The following is a 16,828-nucleotide window of genomic DNA, read 5'->3' as shown; positions in this document are numbered from 1 at the left end:
GATCTACACACAATACCCCATAATGTCAAAATGGAATTATGTGTTAAATTAAATTATTCATGAAAAATGAAAAGCTGAAATGTCTTATTGACTCAAGTATTCAACTCCTTTGTTATGACAAGTCTAAATACACTGAGTGTACAAAACATTAAGAACACCTGCTCTTTCCATGACAGACTGACCAGGAGAATCCAGGTGAAAGCTATGATCCCTTATTGATGTCACGTGTTAAATCCACTTCAATCAGTGTAGATGAAGGGGAGGAGACAGGTTAAATGATTTTTAAGCCTTGAGACAATTGAGACATGGATTGTGTACTGTATGTGTGCCATTCAGAGAGTGAGTGGGCAAGACAAAATATTTAAAGTGCCTCTGAACGGGGTATGGTAGTAGGTGTCACGCACACTGGTTTGTGTCAAGAACTGCAACGCTGCTGGGTTTTTCACGCTCAACAGTTTCCTGTGTGTATCAAGATTGGCCCACCACCCAAAGGACAATCAGCCAACTTGACACAACTGTGGGAATGCTTGACACCTTGTAGAGTCCATGCCCTTACGAATTAAGGCTGTTCTTACAACGCAATATTAGGAAGGTGTTCCTAATGTTTGGTATATTCAGTGTAAGTTCAGGAGAAAATCATCTGCATGGCCTGTGTACAATAATAAAGTTTAACATTATTATTACAATTACCTGCAAGGTCCCTCAGTCAAGCAGTGAATTGTAAACACAGATTTAACCACAAAGACCAGGGAGGTTTTCCAATTCCACACAAAGAAGGGCACCTATTGGTAAATGGGTACAAATAAAAAAAGCAGATGTTGAATATCCCTTTGAGCATGGTGAAGTTATTACACTTGGATGGTATATCAACACAGTCACTACAAAGCTACAGGCGTCCTTCCTAACTCAGTTGCAAGAGAGGAAGGTAACTGCTCAGGGAATTCACCATGTGGCCAATGGTGACTTAAAAATAGTTAGAGTTTAATGGCTGTGATAGGAGATACCTGAGGATGGAGCAACAACATTGTAGCTACTCTACAATACTAACCTAATTGATTGAGTGAAAGAAGGAACCCTGTAAAAAATACAAATATTCCAAAACATGTATCCTGGTTGCAACAAGGCACTAAAGTAATACTGCAAAAAATGTGGAAAAGCAATACACTTTTTGTCCTGAATACAAAGTGTTATGTTTGGGGAAAATCCAATACAACACATTACTGAGTACCACTCTCCATATTTTCAAGCATAGTGGTGGCTGCATCATGTTATGGGTATGCTTGTAATAGTTAAGGACAGGAGTTTTTCAGGATAAAAAATAAACAGAATGGAGCTAAGCACAGGCAAAATCCTAGAGGAAAATCTAGTTCAGTCTGCTTTCCACCAGACACTGGGATATTAATGAACCTTTTAGCAGAACAATAACCTAAAACACAAGGCCAAATCTACAATGCAGTTGCATACCAAGAAGACAGTGAATGTTCCTTAGTGTCCGAGGTACAGTTTTGACTTAAATCTACTAGAAAATCCATGACATGAAAATGGTTGTCTAGCAATGCTCAACAACCAATTTGACAGAGCTTGAAGAATTTTGAAAAGAATAATGCACAAATGTTGCACAATCCAGGTATGGAAATCTCTTAGAGACTTACCCAGAAAGACTCATAGCTATAATCGCTGCCAAAGGTTATTCTACAAAGTATTGAGTTAGGGGTGTGAATACTTATGTAAATGAGATATTTCTGTATTTCATTTTCAATACATTAGCAAACATTTCTAAAAACATGTTTTCACTTTGTCATTATGGGTTATTGTGTGTAGATGGGTGAGATAAAAAAAATATTTTAATCCATTTTGAATTCAGGCTGTAACACAACAAAATGTGGAATAAGTAAAGGGGTATGAACACTTCCTTCAAAAACACAATTCTTCCTTCCTTTCAGTTAACAGGACATACGAACTAGGCTAACAAATATGAGTAGCCCAGAGTATGAGGTATATGATGAGTTGATTCTAGAACAATACAGGGTTGTGCTGCGTACCCAATTCGGCCCAATGCCAGTCCTCTTCCATGTCGCCATTTTAAATTGGTCAAAGTAGTCAACTGGGTAGGGATTCCTATGGGTTGTAGCCTCACTGGCTATCACAGACACTATAATGGCACAGATATTAAGATGAGTCCTCTATCTATCTCTGAACTCCATCCAACGACTGGGGCCGAGTCCCAAATCTTTTAAATGGTTTTCTTCCCTTAGTATTGAGCACTGATCTGAAACAGACTGAATAGAAAGTAGCATGGTGGAAACTTGGCTTGCACACTGTTTACTGTTTAAGTACTGAAACAGAGGCTGTGACTATAACTAGGGCCAGACCTTTTCCTGGCCAGAACCTAGGCTTGTGGAAAAGGGGACAAGGAAAGGAGGAGAATTTAGGAGAAATTGATCAGGATTTCAATACTTAAAATGAACAATGAGAAAGTTATTGGCACATGGTGAGTGAAAACTACAGGCTTTACACATGACCACACTGATAAACATTCTGAATAGGTTTTCATCCTATCATTACAGCCTTTCCTATACTTATCAGATCAGTCCTAGTGTAGGGAGGAAGCTGAGTAAAGGAGGCCATTGGGATACAGCCACAGCCATTGTTTTGGTTGGCAGAGACGGAGGTGTCTGGCTGTGATTGGCTATTGTTTTCTGAGGGAGGCCGAACAGAGTGTTCTCTCTGCGAGAGGGATTCTGGGACCATGTGAGGGACTAAATGAACACTTCACCCAAAGCCACCCACTGTAACTAACTCGCACTGTTACAGACTCGATGACACAGCTCAAGCAGCAGGCCTTGCCCATGGCAGATATTAGTGGCATCAATAAGACACAATCTGCAAACACTCACACATACTCACTTATCCATATACTTTATAGCACGACTGATGCTTTTTAATTTTTTTTATCAAAAGACGATGTGTAAAATAATAATGTTACAAAAATAATGTTGGTCACCTAGGGAATTGATTCCAACACCAATACGAACGTATCCTTTATGTTTAGAATTCAACATTTTGTGTGATTTGTTTTCTCCAGTCAAACAGAAGATAGCATGTTTTCCTTTCTAGGGTCTTGCGAGGCATCCCACCCCTCATAGTCCAAACTAAAGTAAGGCTTGGTATTACAGAAGTCTTAGAGTAAGTATGCATCAGCTGTTTTCAGGCAAATAGCACCAGAGTGTAACCATATATTCTGTCCACCTTCTATTCCTGGTCATCCTTACGCCTTCATCGCAACTGCTGCTGTGTGGTAATGTTTTGGTACAAAATGGCTGCTGTGCATTAGGTAGAGGTCTGACATTGGTATATAACAGTGCACACACTGTATATATACTTTTTTTTCTCTACTGTGTTATTGACTGTACGTTGGTTTATTCCATGTGCAACTCTGTGTTGTTGTTTGTGTCGCACTGCTTTGCTTTATCTTGGCCAGGTCGCAGTTGTAAATGAGAACTTGTTCTCAACTGGCCTACCCGGTTAAATAAAGGTTACATTTTTTTTTTTTATAATAAAAAATCCATGGTCACTGTTGTCACCAGAAGCTACATATCCACAAACACCATGAAGCACCAGCCCAGGCCTCCCACCAGGAACATTGTGACCTGCATACTGTAGATAAACAGGTTGTTGAGCACCCCAAAGTCAAGGCGCCGGTGTCCTAGCAACAACAGGATGACGGACAGCTTGTACTGCAGTCGCAGGAAGACACGGGCGCTCACGTACTGTAGGCAGAATAGAGCCGACAGCGCCGCCCAGAGGAGGGAGGTCAGAAGGCTGCAGCCGAAGTAGAGCAGGAAGCGCAGGAAGCCGTACATGCAGCGTGAGCGCAGGTAAAGGTCAAAGTTGTTGTACTTGGTGCGCACAAGCTGGGTGGTGCGTGCAGGCCCACAGGCCGAGTGCATGCAGGTGGTGTGGGGACCATGGAAGCTACGCACACGCCGAGGGATGGGGATCACAGGCATGAGTGGGAGAATTGAGACGCAAGCTTCTGTGGGGAGTCACAGCAATAGGCCTTGTCCTCTGCTTCAGGGGTGGTGGGGGTTAGCATCATTGACTGGCTTAGAGCTTAAAACGGAACCCCAGGCATGGAATGTGGGCCTCTGATTAGGTCTGTTTGGAGTCTGTCGCTACAGGCATCCAAAAGGCAACAAGGCTCTGTAAAGAGAGCACAACACATTTATGTTACATTTTTGTGTTACACACACCCAACTAAATATGGACATTGCAAGGAGCAATCCCTCTCCATCACACACTATGATAGCAGTGTGACATTAGGACAGCCTTGATAGTAAAAGCAGTAAATCATGGTTTATGCTGCTTATGTCTATTGAAAATGATAATTGTCAAATATTTTAAAATCTTAATTATGGATGTAGCCTGGGCCTATAGACTTGACCGCTTGTAAACGTCGCTTGACATTACAATATGTATCTTATTTATCAAGCTGAAATTGTACATACCGTTCGTTTAGAAAAATTATTTCGAGTTATTGAAAGATGTCTTGCACAATGAATTCTCAGCATTCGATTCGATGCTCATACATGAGTTCCTCAAACTCGTCGTAGTATGCTGTGAAACGACTGCTGCAAGTTATCATGTTATAACTCGTCGCATAAAGACCTTTCAAAAACAACAAACCGTAATTACAGCCATCTGATACATCATTGTATTGACATAGATGGTTACGCTTGCTGCAATGTAACTCAACAGGGGCGGTAGTGTTGCTCTGACAACTGGTGAATACATCCTGTCGTAAAATGTTTCAGTCATTCTCCTCACGACAACATCTGAAATTTAAAGGAGAAGAGTTCAATTGTTTTTTTTGTCCGGTTTAAAACTGTAGTTGGTTCTCTTTTTTGCCTTGGGGGTGATAGAGATTGTTATTGTGAGAAAAATGGCTTGCCAGGCTACCTCCCCAAATCCAAGTTGCATAGAGGTTAATGATTTCCATGAATGTGTGATGACAGTGAAAAACTCCTCAGTCTCAATGTCAGTCAAGCCAAACTGCAATATGGTTTTGAAATTAAAAAAGTATTGGAGAGAGTTCAGAGAGAGAATACATGGCCACATCATGTTATAGCCTCAGAGAACAGAGATCACCCCCAATCTGTCATTGTAATATTGGGAGACAGCGAACTGATAGTTTCACCCTAACACAAAAGGCCTAAACTAAGGTTTAGCCATAGCCTGCCCACTACAGTCATTCCTAAAGCATGTTGACCTAGTAAGTGTGTTTGAAACCTATAGATTAATTCAAATGTACATCTAAATATGTTTGATAAAGTATACTTTAAAGTTTAAAGGTTCAATGCAGCCATTTTTAAATCTCATTATCAACTAATTTCAGGGTAACAATAAAGTACCTTACTGTGAAAAATAAATTGCAAAGAGCATTTTCTAAACCAAGAATTTTGCTAGAATTGTCTGGGAGTGTTCTGAGTGCGGAGGGGGAAACTGAAAACGATCTGTTATTGGCAGAGAGATAACTGAACTGAATGACTATTGCCCGTAGCACTCACTTCTGTGATCATGAAGTGCTTTGAGAGACTAGTCAAGGATCATATCACCTCCGCCTTACCTGCCACCCTAGTCCCACTTCAGTTTGCATACCGCCCCAACAGGTCAACAGACGATGCAATCGCCATCACACTGCACACTGCCCTATCCCATCTGGACAAGAGGAATACCTAGGTAAGAATGCTGTTCATTGATACCAGCTCAGCATTCAACACCATAGCACTCTCCAAGCTCATCATTAAGCTTGAGGCCCTGGGTCTCAACCCCGCCTTGTGCAATTGAGTCCTGGACTTCCTGACGGGCCGCCCCCAGGTGGTGAAGGTAGAAAATAACATCTCCACTTCGCTGACCCTCAACACTGGGGCCCCACAAGGGTGCGTTCTTAGCCCCCTCCTGTACTCCCTGTTCACCCATGACTGCGTGGCCATGCACGCCTCCAACTCAATCATCAAGTTTGCAGACGACAGAACAGTAGTGGGCTTGATTACCAACAATGAAGAGACAGCCTACAGGGAGGAGGTGAGGAAAACAACCTCTCACTCAACGTCAACAAAACAAGGGAGATGATTGTGGACTTCAGGAAACAGCAGAGGGAGCACCCCCCTATCCACATCGAAGGGACAGTGTGGAGAAGGTGGAAAGTGTTAAGTTCCTCGGCGTACACATCACAGACAAACTGAAATGGTCCACCCACACAGATAGTGTGGTGAAGAAGCACCCCCCTCTTCAACCTCAGGAGGCTCAAGAAATGTGTCTTGTCACCAAAAACCCCGACAAACTTTTACAAATGCACAATTGAGAGCATCCTGTCAGGCTGTATCACCTCCTGGTACGGCAACTGCGCCGCCCTCAACCGCATGGTTCTCCAGAGGGTGGTGTGGTCTACACAACACATCACCGGGTGCAAACTACCTGCCCTCCAGGACACCTACAGCACCCGATGTCACAGGAAGGCCAAAAAGATCATCAAGGACAACAACCACCCGAGCCATTGCCTGTTCACCCCGCTACAATCCAGAAGGCGAGGTCAGTACAGGTGCATCAAGGCTGGGACCGAGAGACTGAAAAACAGCTTCTATCTCAAGGCCATCAGACTGCTAAACAGCAAGCACTAACTCAGAGAGGCTGCTGACTTACATAGAGACTCACTAGTCAATTTAAACAATGCCACTTTAATAATGTTTACATATCTTATAATACTCATCACATATGTGTATACTGCATCTTATACCAACTATTGCATCTTGCCTATGACGCTCAGCCATCGCTCATCGATATATCTATATGTACATATTCTTATTCCATCCCTTTAGATTTGTGTGTATTAGGTAGTTGTTGGAGGAATTGTTAGATTACTTGTTAGATATTTTTGCACTGTCGGAACTAGAAGCACAAGCATTTCTCTACACATGCATTAACATATGCTAATTTGCAATTTGATTTGATTTGAGGTTTGGAACGCTCTTTCTTATTGGTCTATTAACTAACGCACCACCTGGTGATGTAACCAGACAGGCCAAAACTCCCTCCCACCACAACAGGCTGAAATTTCAAACAGCTCCTACACTAAAAGTACAGTATCATCATTTAAAAAAATTCACAGTATTAGTCCAATCTCATAGTGTGGAAATATATACAGTTGAAGTCGGAAGTTTACATACACCCTAGCCAAATACATTTAAACTCAGTTGTTCACTATTCCTGACATTTAATCCTAGTAAAAAGTCCCTGTCTTAGGTCAGTTAGGATCACCACTTTATTTTAAGAATGTGAAATGTCAGAATAATAGTAGACAGAATGATTTATTTCAGCTTTTATTTCTTCATCACATTCTCAGTGGGTCAGAAGTTTACATACACTCAATTACTATTTGGTAGCATTGCCTTTAAATTGTTTAACTTGGGTCAAACATTTCAGGTGGACTTCCACATGCTTCCCACAATAAGTTGGGTGAATTTTGGCCCATTCCTCCTGACAGAGCTGGTGTAACTGAGTCAGGTTTGTAGGCCTCCTTGCTCGCACACACTTTTTCAGTTCTGCCCACACATTTTCTATGGGATTGAGGTCAGGGCTTTGTGATGGCCACTCCAAAACCTTGACTTTGCTGTCCTTAAGCCATTTTGCTACAGCTTTGGAAGTATGCTTGGGGTCATTGTCCATTTGGAAGACCCATTTGCGACCAAGCTTTAACTTCCCGACTGATGTCCTGAGATGTTGCTTCAATATATCCACATAATTTTCCTACCTCATGAAGCCATCTATTTTATGTGCACCAGCGCCTCCTGCAGCAAAGCACCCCCACAACATGATGCTGCTACCCCCGTGCTTCACGGTTGGGATGGTGTTCTTCGGATTGCAAGCCTCCCCCTTTTTCCTCCAAACATAACAATGGTCATATGGTCAAACAGTTCTATTTTTGTTTCATCAGACCAGAGGACATTTCTCCAAAAAGTATGATCTTTGTCCCCATGTGCACTTTTTTATGGCGGTTTTGGAGCAGTGGCTTCTCCCTTGCTAAGCGGCCTTTCAGGTTATGTCGATATAGGACTCGTTTTACTGTGGATATAGATACTTTTATACCTGTTTCCTCCAGCATCTTCACAAGGTCCTTTGCTGTTGTTCTGGGATTGATTTGCACTTTTCGCACCAAAGTACGTTCATCTCTAGGAGACAGAATGCGTCTCCTTCCTGAGCAGTATGACTGGTGTTTATACTTGCGTACTATTGTTTGTACAGATGAACGTGGTACCTTCAGGCATTTGGAAATTGCTCCCAAGGATGAACCAGACTTGTGGAGGTCTACAATTGTTTTTCTGAAGACTTCGCTGATTTCTTTTGTTTTTCCCATGATGTCAAGCAAAGAGGCACTGAGTTTGAAGGTAGGTCTTGAAATACATCCACAGGTACACCTCCAATTAACTCAAATCATGTCAATTAGCCTATCAGAAGCTTCTAAAGCCATGACATCATTTTCTGGAATTTTCCAAGCTGTTTAAAGGCAAGGTCAACTTAGTGTATGTAAACTTCTGACCCGCTGGAATTGTGATACAGTGAGTTATAAGTGAAATAATCTGTCTGTGAACAATTGTTGGAAAAATCACTTGTGTCATGCACAAAGTAGATGTCCTAACCGACTTGCCAAAACTATGGTTTGTTATCAAGAAATTTGTGGAGTGGTTGAAAAACGAGTTTTAATGACTCCAACCTAAGTGTATGTAAACTTCCGACTTCAACTGTATAAAACACAGGAAAATCCCATTTTTGACTGCACTGGGGCTTTAACTCATACATCATGAAACATAGTTCCTTTAGTCATAATTAGTTCCGCGACAGTGGTACGAGCATTAGGCTAGCCATAACCTTTACATAGCCATAATATCCTCAAATACTATAATGTATTTCAAAGCACTGAGCCAAACTTGGGAAGCATTTCTCTTTCTGACGTCACTATGTCATGCACTTTTGGCCGTAGTGCCGTGCCATCGCCTGGACGGGTCGCATGTCACCCCTGTAAACTGTCTCTAACCCTTCTCTAACTTGACCAAATGATTACTGCCCGGGTATTTGTCAGACGGCCAGACGGCCGCGGGAGAGACAAGGCACATGCAAATAAATCATGAACAGAGTCGTTTTTAAAAAGAGTTTATTACAGTCGTTAATGGTGCGCCAGATTACTTTGCACAGGATTTAAAGGTATATTATGCAAAATCTGAAAAACAAACCTTATAATACTTAATCAAACATGCATAAAGCTGTCGCCAGGGCTTAATAAATTATCCCAATTACCTTACTTCCAGATTGTGATTGCTTTTACTAATTAAATCAACAGTGTAATAATTTTTAGTGGTGGCTAAGGATTGATATCAGATTTGCGAACACAGAGATAAGGACTTCTGCAGAGAGCTCTGGGGATTATGATTAAAATGGGAGGGCATATATTCCATCCATTACAGAATGCTTTATTTCTCTACATGCCCAGTTGCCCACCAACTGAACTGCTTTGTAGGGACAGCTCTACTAACCAAATTAGGTTGTCACAGCATTGTCACATAGTAATGTCACAACTTTTTTGCAACGTTGTAATAACGTCATGCAGCCTATTAGTAACAAAGCCCTGTCAAACTCTACAAATGCAGCAAAGTGCTATGAAAGATTGTAAGAAAGAGACCTAGAGCCTAAGTCTTGCAGTGATGGTACTGGTGATTAAAGGGTGTTGGTGGAGTGAAAGGAGGGAGTCGCTGCACCAGGAACCACGTTTAGATTTTGTTATTTTCTTGTAGGAATCCAAAGAGCAAATGGGAAAAGTATTACAGGAACTTTAGTACAAAAATATAACTAAATTTAATAAAAGTAAACTGCTGGTTTAAATAATGACAACAATAACCCTGCGTAGGCCTACAGTACATCTAAAAAGGCTACCTCTCCAGATGGTGAGCAGTGAGCAGTGAGCATTAACCGAGTAGGCCATCGGAGAGGCACGTATACCTGGTATAGAGAAGGGTGGAGACACGCTGTCCCGAAGAAGGGGGTAATGTAGTGACCTTAACCTACCACCAAGCGACCTCGTCAAGAGGTTCAGACCTGGCTAAACAGTCACTGGGTCCGGATTTGAGTCCTGGTGGGGGTACCCTCGGAATTCGCTACAATATGATGTGGTTCGCTGATACGTAAAATACCTGTTCAGGCGTTGTACGAGCTGGCATGTGTCAGCAACGTCTGAGCAGAGGAACACAACTTATAACTACACACATCCAGTGCATTCGGAAAGTATTCAGACAACTTGACTTTTTCCACATTTTGTTACGTTACAGACTTATTCTAAAGGATTACATTTTTAAAAATCCTCATCACTCTACACACAATACCCCATAATGAGTTAGCAAAAACAGTTTTTTGAATTATTTGCAAATGTATTAAAAATAAAAAACAGAAATACCTTATTTACATAAGTATTCAAACCCTTTGCTATGAGACTCGCAATTGAGCTCTTTTCCATTGATCATCCTAGAGATGTTTCAACAACTTGATTGGAAAGGCACACACCTGTCTATATAAGGTCCCACTGTTGACAGTGCATGTCAGAGGAGGTGGAACGGGTAGGAAGGGTCGGACGATTCTCACTAGAGGAGTGATAGGTTTTTGCAACAGAATCTTTGTAAGCTTGGACGCGCGAGGTTCGACTTCAAACAAGGAAGCAAAATAGATTGTTCTATATTGTTGTAGGCGGTTTTAGCAGCAGCGCTAGTCTGTGGTTGACATGGATGATAGTTCTGATGGTATGGATGGGATGATGAAAGTCATGGACCTGGATGGTCTGTGGTGAAAAGTTAAAGTTAAAAGAATGGCCCTGCTATAAGCAAAAGTAATGATGTGTCTCATCTAAACCCTATTCAATTAACCAATGCCGTTAAGAAATAGATAGGGGAAGTCACGTTAGCCCGGTTCATTGGTAATGGTAGACCGTCAACATTCTGTGCTGACCATGTTCAGCAAGGGAAGATTCTGAAAATGAAAACTCTCAATGGGAAGAAAATCACAGTCATGTCTGGAACTTCGGCTAAGCTGAGGGGGGTCATTTCTGGAGTTTCACTATTTATATGCGTAGATTATATCAAATAAAATGGTTGAAGCCAAAAGGCTGTTCAGTAAGAAAGAGGGAAAGTGAAAAGCCTGTCAAGTGAAAGCCTGTCATTATTATTCATGTTTGAGAAGATTGTACCTAAGAAAATACAGATGGGCTTCCTGGATTTCACTGTTAGAGAGTTTGTCCCACCTCCATTAAGGTGTTTTAATTGCCAAAGAATGGGACATGTAGCGGCTCTGTGCAAAGGAAAGAAAAGATATGCCAAGTGTGGAGGGGAACATGATTGTGGTGAATGTGGGAACAATGTCAAGGTTAAATGTTGTGGACTACAGGAAATGGAGCGCCGATCACGGCCCCATTCACAACGACGAGAGTTTCAAGTTCCTTGGTGTCAACATCACCGACAAGCTATAATGGTCCAAACACACCAAGACAGTTGTGAAGAGGGAACGACAACACCTTTTCCCCCTCAGGAAACTGAAAAGATTTGGCATGGGTCCGCAGAACCTCAAAAAGGTTTACAGCTGCACCATCGAGAGCATCCTGACCGGTTGTTGCCTGGTATGGCAACTGCTCGGCATCCGACCGTAAAGCGCTACAGAGGTTCGTGAGTACGGCCCAGTACATCACTGGGGCCAACCTTCCTGCCATCCACGACCTACCTAGGCCCAAAAAATTGTCAGACTCCAATCATCTAAGTCATAGACTGTTCTCTTTGCTACCGCAGACTGGGGCGAAGGTTCACCTTTCAACAAGTCAACGACCCTAAGCACACATCCAAGACAACGCAGGAGTGGCTTTGGGACAAGTCTCTGAATGTCCTTGAGTGGCCCAGCCAGGGCCCGGACTTGAACCCGATCGAACATCTCTGGAGAGACATGAAAACAGCTGTGTAGTAATGCTCCCCATCCAACCTGACAGAGCTTGAGAATATCTGCAGAGAAGAACGGAAGAAACTCTCCAAATACAGGTGTGCCAAGCTTGTATAATAATCAAGATGGCATAGCAGTCAGACGTCCTTTTGTCCTCGTCTTGTCGTGTCCCGTATATATATATATATTTACACCTTTCTTCGCATATCTTTTCTATATTTTCTTTTCCAAAAACTCAACTTCAAAACGCTTTCCTGCAACCCGCCTCACCAATTACAAATAAAAAATATTATTTACCTCAAATCTGAAAATCCACAATAGAAGCTTGCCAGAAGCTAACCAGAAGCTAACCTGAAGCTAGCCAGAAGCTAACCTGAAGCTACCCAGAAGCTAGCCAGTTCACTGGCTAACGTTAGTATTTCAGCTAACCACGGTTTGTGGTCATCAGCTATTCCTTTAGCTCGATAATCTATCGTCACTTTTGTAGAACGCGACTCAGACCAGAACATACCGGACCTATTTTTCTCCATATCCCCGGATTTCAACCACAAGCTCTGGACATTTACACCTTGATTTCGCAGCTAGCTAGCTGCTACCCGTGTAACTATTGGCTTACGTCGATCCCAGAGCAAACATCAATTATTCCGGAGCTAGCTAGCTGAAGAGTTCCATCAGCCACTCCTGGGCTACAATCACCTATCCGGACCCGTTTAACTGCCAATGCGGAGCCCCACCGGGCCTTCACGACTGACTACCGACGTTATCTGCCCGAGTGAGTTATCCAACTGGCACCTCCGTCGCGACGTTACCTGAACGCTCATCTGGGGCCCGCTAATCGTTAGCTGTCTTATTTTAAAACTAAATGCATGCTCTTCAACCGATCGCTGCCCGCACCTGCCCGCCCGTCCAGCATCACTACTCCGGACAGTTCTGACTTAGAATATGTGGACAACTACAGATACCTAGGTGTCTGGTTAGACTGTAAACTCTCCTTCCAGACTCACATTAAGCATCTCCAATCCAAAATTAATCTAGAATCGGCTTCACAACAAAGCATCAAAGCATCCTTCACTCATGCTGCCAAACATACCCTCATAAAACGGACCATCCTACCGATCCTTGACTTCGGTGATGTCATTTACAAAATAGCCTCCAACACTCTACTCAACAAATTGGACGCAGTCTATCACACTGCCATCCGTTTTGTCACCAAAGCCCCATATACTACCCACCACTGCGACCTGTACGCTCTCGTTGGCTGGCACTCGCTTCATACTCGTCGCCAAACCCACTGGCTCCAGGTCATCTACAAGTCTCTGCTAGGTAAAGCCCCGCCTTATCTCAGCTCACTGGTCACCATAGCAGCACCCACCTGTAGCACCCGCTCCAGCAGGTATATCTCACTGGTCACCCCCAAAGCCAATTCTTCCTTTGGCCGCCTTTCCTTCCAGTTCTCTGCTGCCAATGACTGGAACGAACTGAGAAAATCACTGAAGCTGGAGACTCATATCTCCCTCACTAGCTTTATGCACCAGCTGTCAGAGCAGCTCACTCTACCTGTACATAGCCCATTTGTAAATATCCCATCCAACTACCTCCTCCCCATACTGTATTTATTTATTTATCTTGCTCCTTTGCACCCCAGTATCTCTACTTGCACATTCATATATACATATATATATATATTCTGCACATGTACCATTCCAGTGTTTAATTGCTATATTGTAATTACTTCGCCACCATGGCCTATTTATTGCCTTACCTCCCTTATCCTACCTCATTTGCACACACTGTATATAGACTTTTTCTACTGTATTATTGACTGTATGTTTGTTTATTCCATGTGTAACTCTGTGTTGTTGTATGTGTCGAACTGCTTTGCTTTGTCTTGGCCAGGTCGCAGTTGCAAATGAGAACTTGTTCTCAACTAGCCTACCTGGTTAAATTAAGGTGAAATAAAAAATAAAATAAAAAGTTTAATGCTTAACAATGACAAATAACACTGTCAAAAATGTAATTAATGTAAGGAAAGAAAGGTATTGTTTTATGTCACACCATCTATGAAGACTCCTAGCATTAATGCATACATTTTGGACAACTCATGAACTAAGGTGTGAAACATGTTTTGATTCAACTCATGTATTATATTGAATGTAGGCTACCTGTTCTGCCTGTGTTCATGTGTGTAAAATTGCCTCGGCTGAGAGGGTAGGCTACCGGCAGTGGTGTAGGCCTAGTGTAGGCCAACTTTTTCAGAAAAATGCTTTTAAAGTATATGGAGCGTTCCTTTTTTTATTTATATTTTTGGCATTCAGAGATTACCCACCTATTTTTACCACTACATCACTGGCTACCAGTAGGCCTATTTGAAGTTCATGGTAATACACATTGTAGCCCAGTCAAATAAGTTGACCATGTGTGTATCCCTTTTTCCTGGGATAGTTTCAGCCCCGGCCCCCATTTCACGTGTCCCGACATTTCAGGCTACAAAAAAAGGTCAATTTGTCAGCTAGGAGCATCAATTAATGTAGGCCTAATCAATGACCATAGCTGAATGTCATTAGGGACACTTGTTGATGTTTTGTAACAGATGTCTATTTCCATTCATCAAATGGCACGAGTAGATATGTAGTTTGGATGCTGAAATTATTTTGGAGTAGACGAACATGACAATCAGAGGAAAATATTAGGACTGGTTTTGTTCATGCCACAGTAAAAGGTAATTCATTATTACTGTTTAAATGACATCTTTATTATTAGTCCCATAAATAATTGTGCACTCAATAGAGACCCCCAAATGTCATGGTGTAATTCACACTCTGTTTACATATGTGAGTCTTCATGTGTTAGTCTATAAGAGCTTTGCACACCTGGATTGTGCAATATTTGCCCATTATTCTTTTCAAAATTCTTTAAGCTCTATCAAGATGTTGGCAATCATGACTAGACAGCAATTTAAGTCTTGCCATAGATTTTTTTAGCAGATTTAAGTCAAATCTGTAACTTGGCCACTCAGGAACATTCACTGTTTTCTTGGTAAGCAACTCCAGTGTTGATTTGGCCTTGTGTTGTAGGTTATTGTCCTATTGAAAGAATTCCCCTCCCAGTCTCTGGTGTCAAGCAGACTGAAGCAGGGTTTCCTCTAGGATATCTCCATCTCATTTCTTTTACTCCTGAAAAACTCCCCAGTATTTACCTATGTCAAGCATACCCATACCATAATGCAGCCACCACCATGCTTGAAAATAAGGAGGCAGTAACTCAGTGATGTGATTTGTTCGATTTGCCCCAAACATAAGGCTTTGCATTCAAGCCAAAAAGTGTATCCCTTTGCTGTGTTTTTTTGCACTATAACTTTAGTGCCTTGTTGCATACCTATGCATGTTTTGGAATATTTGTATTCTGTATATTTGTATTCTTCTTTTCACTCTGTCATTTAGGCCATTATTGTGGAGTCACTACAATGTTGTTGATCCATCCTCAGTTCTCTCCTATCACAGCCATTGAACTCTGTAGCTGTTTTAAAATCACCAATGTCCTCATGGCAACATCCATGAGCAGTTTCATTCCTGTCCTGCAGCTCAATTCAGAAGGACAACCATATCTTTGATGTGTCTGGGTGGTTTAATACATAAACCACAGCATAATTATTAACTTGACCAGGCTTAAAGAGACATTCAATGTGTGATTTGTTATTGTTACCCATCTGCCAATCACTGCCCTTCTTTATGAGCCTTTCGTAAAGCTCCACGGTCTTTGTAGTTGAATCTGTGCTTGAAATCCAATACTTGACTGTGGGACCTTACAGATGTTGTATGTATGAGGCACAGAGGAAGGGTTAGTTCGACAGAGTGAGTCCATGTAACTTATTATGTGATTTGTTAAGCCAAATTGTATTCCTGAAATCATTTAGGCTTGCCTGAACAAAGAGGCTGAATACTTATGCAACGACTATATCTTATTTATATATATTTTTTTCTTAAATAAATAAAAATCTTTCATATTGACATTTCAGAGTATTTTATATAGATTATTGTATTTTATATAGATTATTATATAAAAATTACACTTAAATCCATTTGAATCCCACTTTGTAACACAATAAAATATGAAGAAATCCAAGGGGTCTGAATACTTTTGCAAAGAACTGTACATCGTAGGTTGTGTATTGTACCCAATGGTTTGTTGATATTCTGCTATTTTCCTCATATAGGAGCACAAGCTTGAAAAAGATACATAAATAACATCATGTCAGTCTGCACTTTCACCACTAGAGAGAGCTGTTTGTCCATCTCTGCATGCTGCCTTCTCAAACGCAGTAAGCAGACAATGATGTACATAGAGAAGTCTGGTGAGCATAACTCTCTTATTGTGATAACAATGTACATTATAACTCACAGCTTCTTTGTCTAACATATTTCACATGTTTCTTTCTGGTCTGTTCTTAGAATAACATAATATAAAAAGTTTTATTAGGAAACATTTTCCTTATACCAACTTACACTTAAGATGCACAAATGTATGCACTCACACTCACTCACTCACATACAAACTAATGCACCCACACACACTTGGGTCAATGGTAAAGAGCTCTTCCATGGGCATGGCAGCAAACTGCCTTTTTTCATAGAAGTGGGCAAATTTGAACAATGTCCAGCTCATACATTAACAACATATCCTTTGACAAATGGGCAGATTCAGCAGCCATTACAGTTTCTACCTCCTTAAAGCAAACAGCACTAAAATGGTGCCAAAAGTTGATGTCCTCTCCTCCTACACAGTCTCCTTAATGAGTGCATCTAGTCCA

The 16,828-nt window shown here is 41.6% G+C and overlaps 1 protein-coding gene across 1 annotated transcript; it reads right to left on the bottom strand.

Annotated features, from left to right (window-relative positions):
- Positions 1-3,590: 3,590 nt before the first annotated feature.
- Positions 3,591-4,600, bottom strand: LOC120020949 (transmembrane protein 250-like). Its single transcript, XM_038964599.1, has 2 exons — positions 4,509-4,600; positions 3,591-4,203 (listed from the first exon to the last, which is right to left on the bottom strand). Exon 2 carries the CDS (start codon positions 4,008-4,010, stop codon positions 3,591-3,593), a length of 420 nt encoding a protein of 139 aa, XP_038820527.1. The 5' UTR covers positions 4,011-4,203; positions 4,509-4,600.
- Between the last annotated feature and the right edge of the window lie 12,228 nt (positions 4,601-16,828).

The sequence above is a fragment of the Salvelinus namaycush genome, chromosome 26 (genome assembly GCF_016432855.1).
Source record: "Salvelinus namaycush isolate Seneca chromosome 26, SaNama_1.0, whole genome shotgun sequence".
NCBI classification, from domain to species: Eukaryota; Metazoa; Chordata; class Actinopteri; order Salmoniformes; family Salmonidae; genus Salvelinus; species Salvelinus namaycush.
The sequence above is the reverse complement of the archived record's forward strand: the minus strand, read 5'-3'. Positions and strand labels throughout refer to the sequence as shown.

What these genes read in the sequence shown, in the direction of transcription:
- LOC120020949 (XM_038964599.1), bottom strand. Translation starts at nt 4,010, where the DNA reads ATGCCTGTGATCCCCATCCCTCGGCGTGTGCGTAGCTTCCATGGTCCC.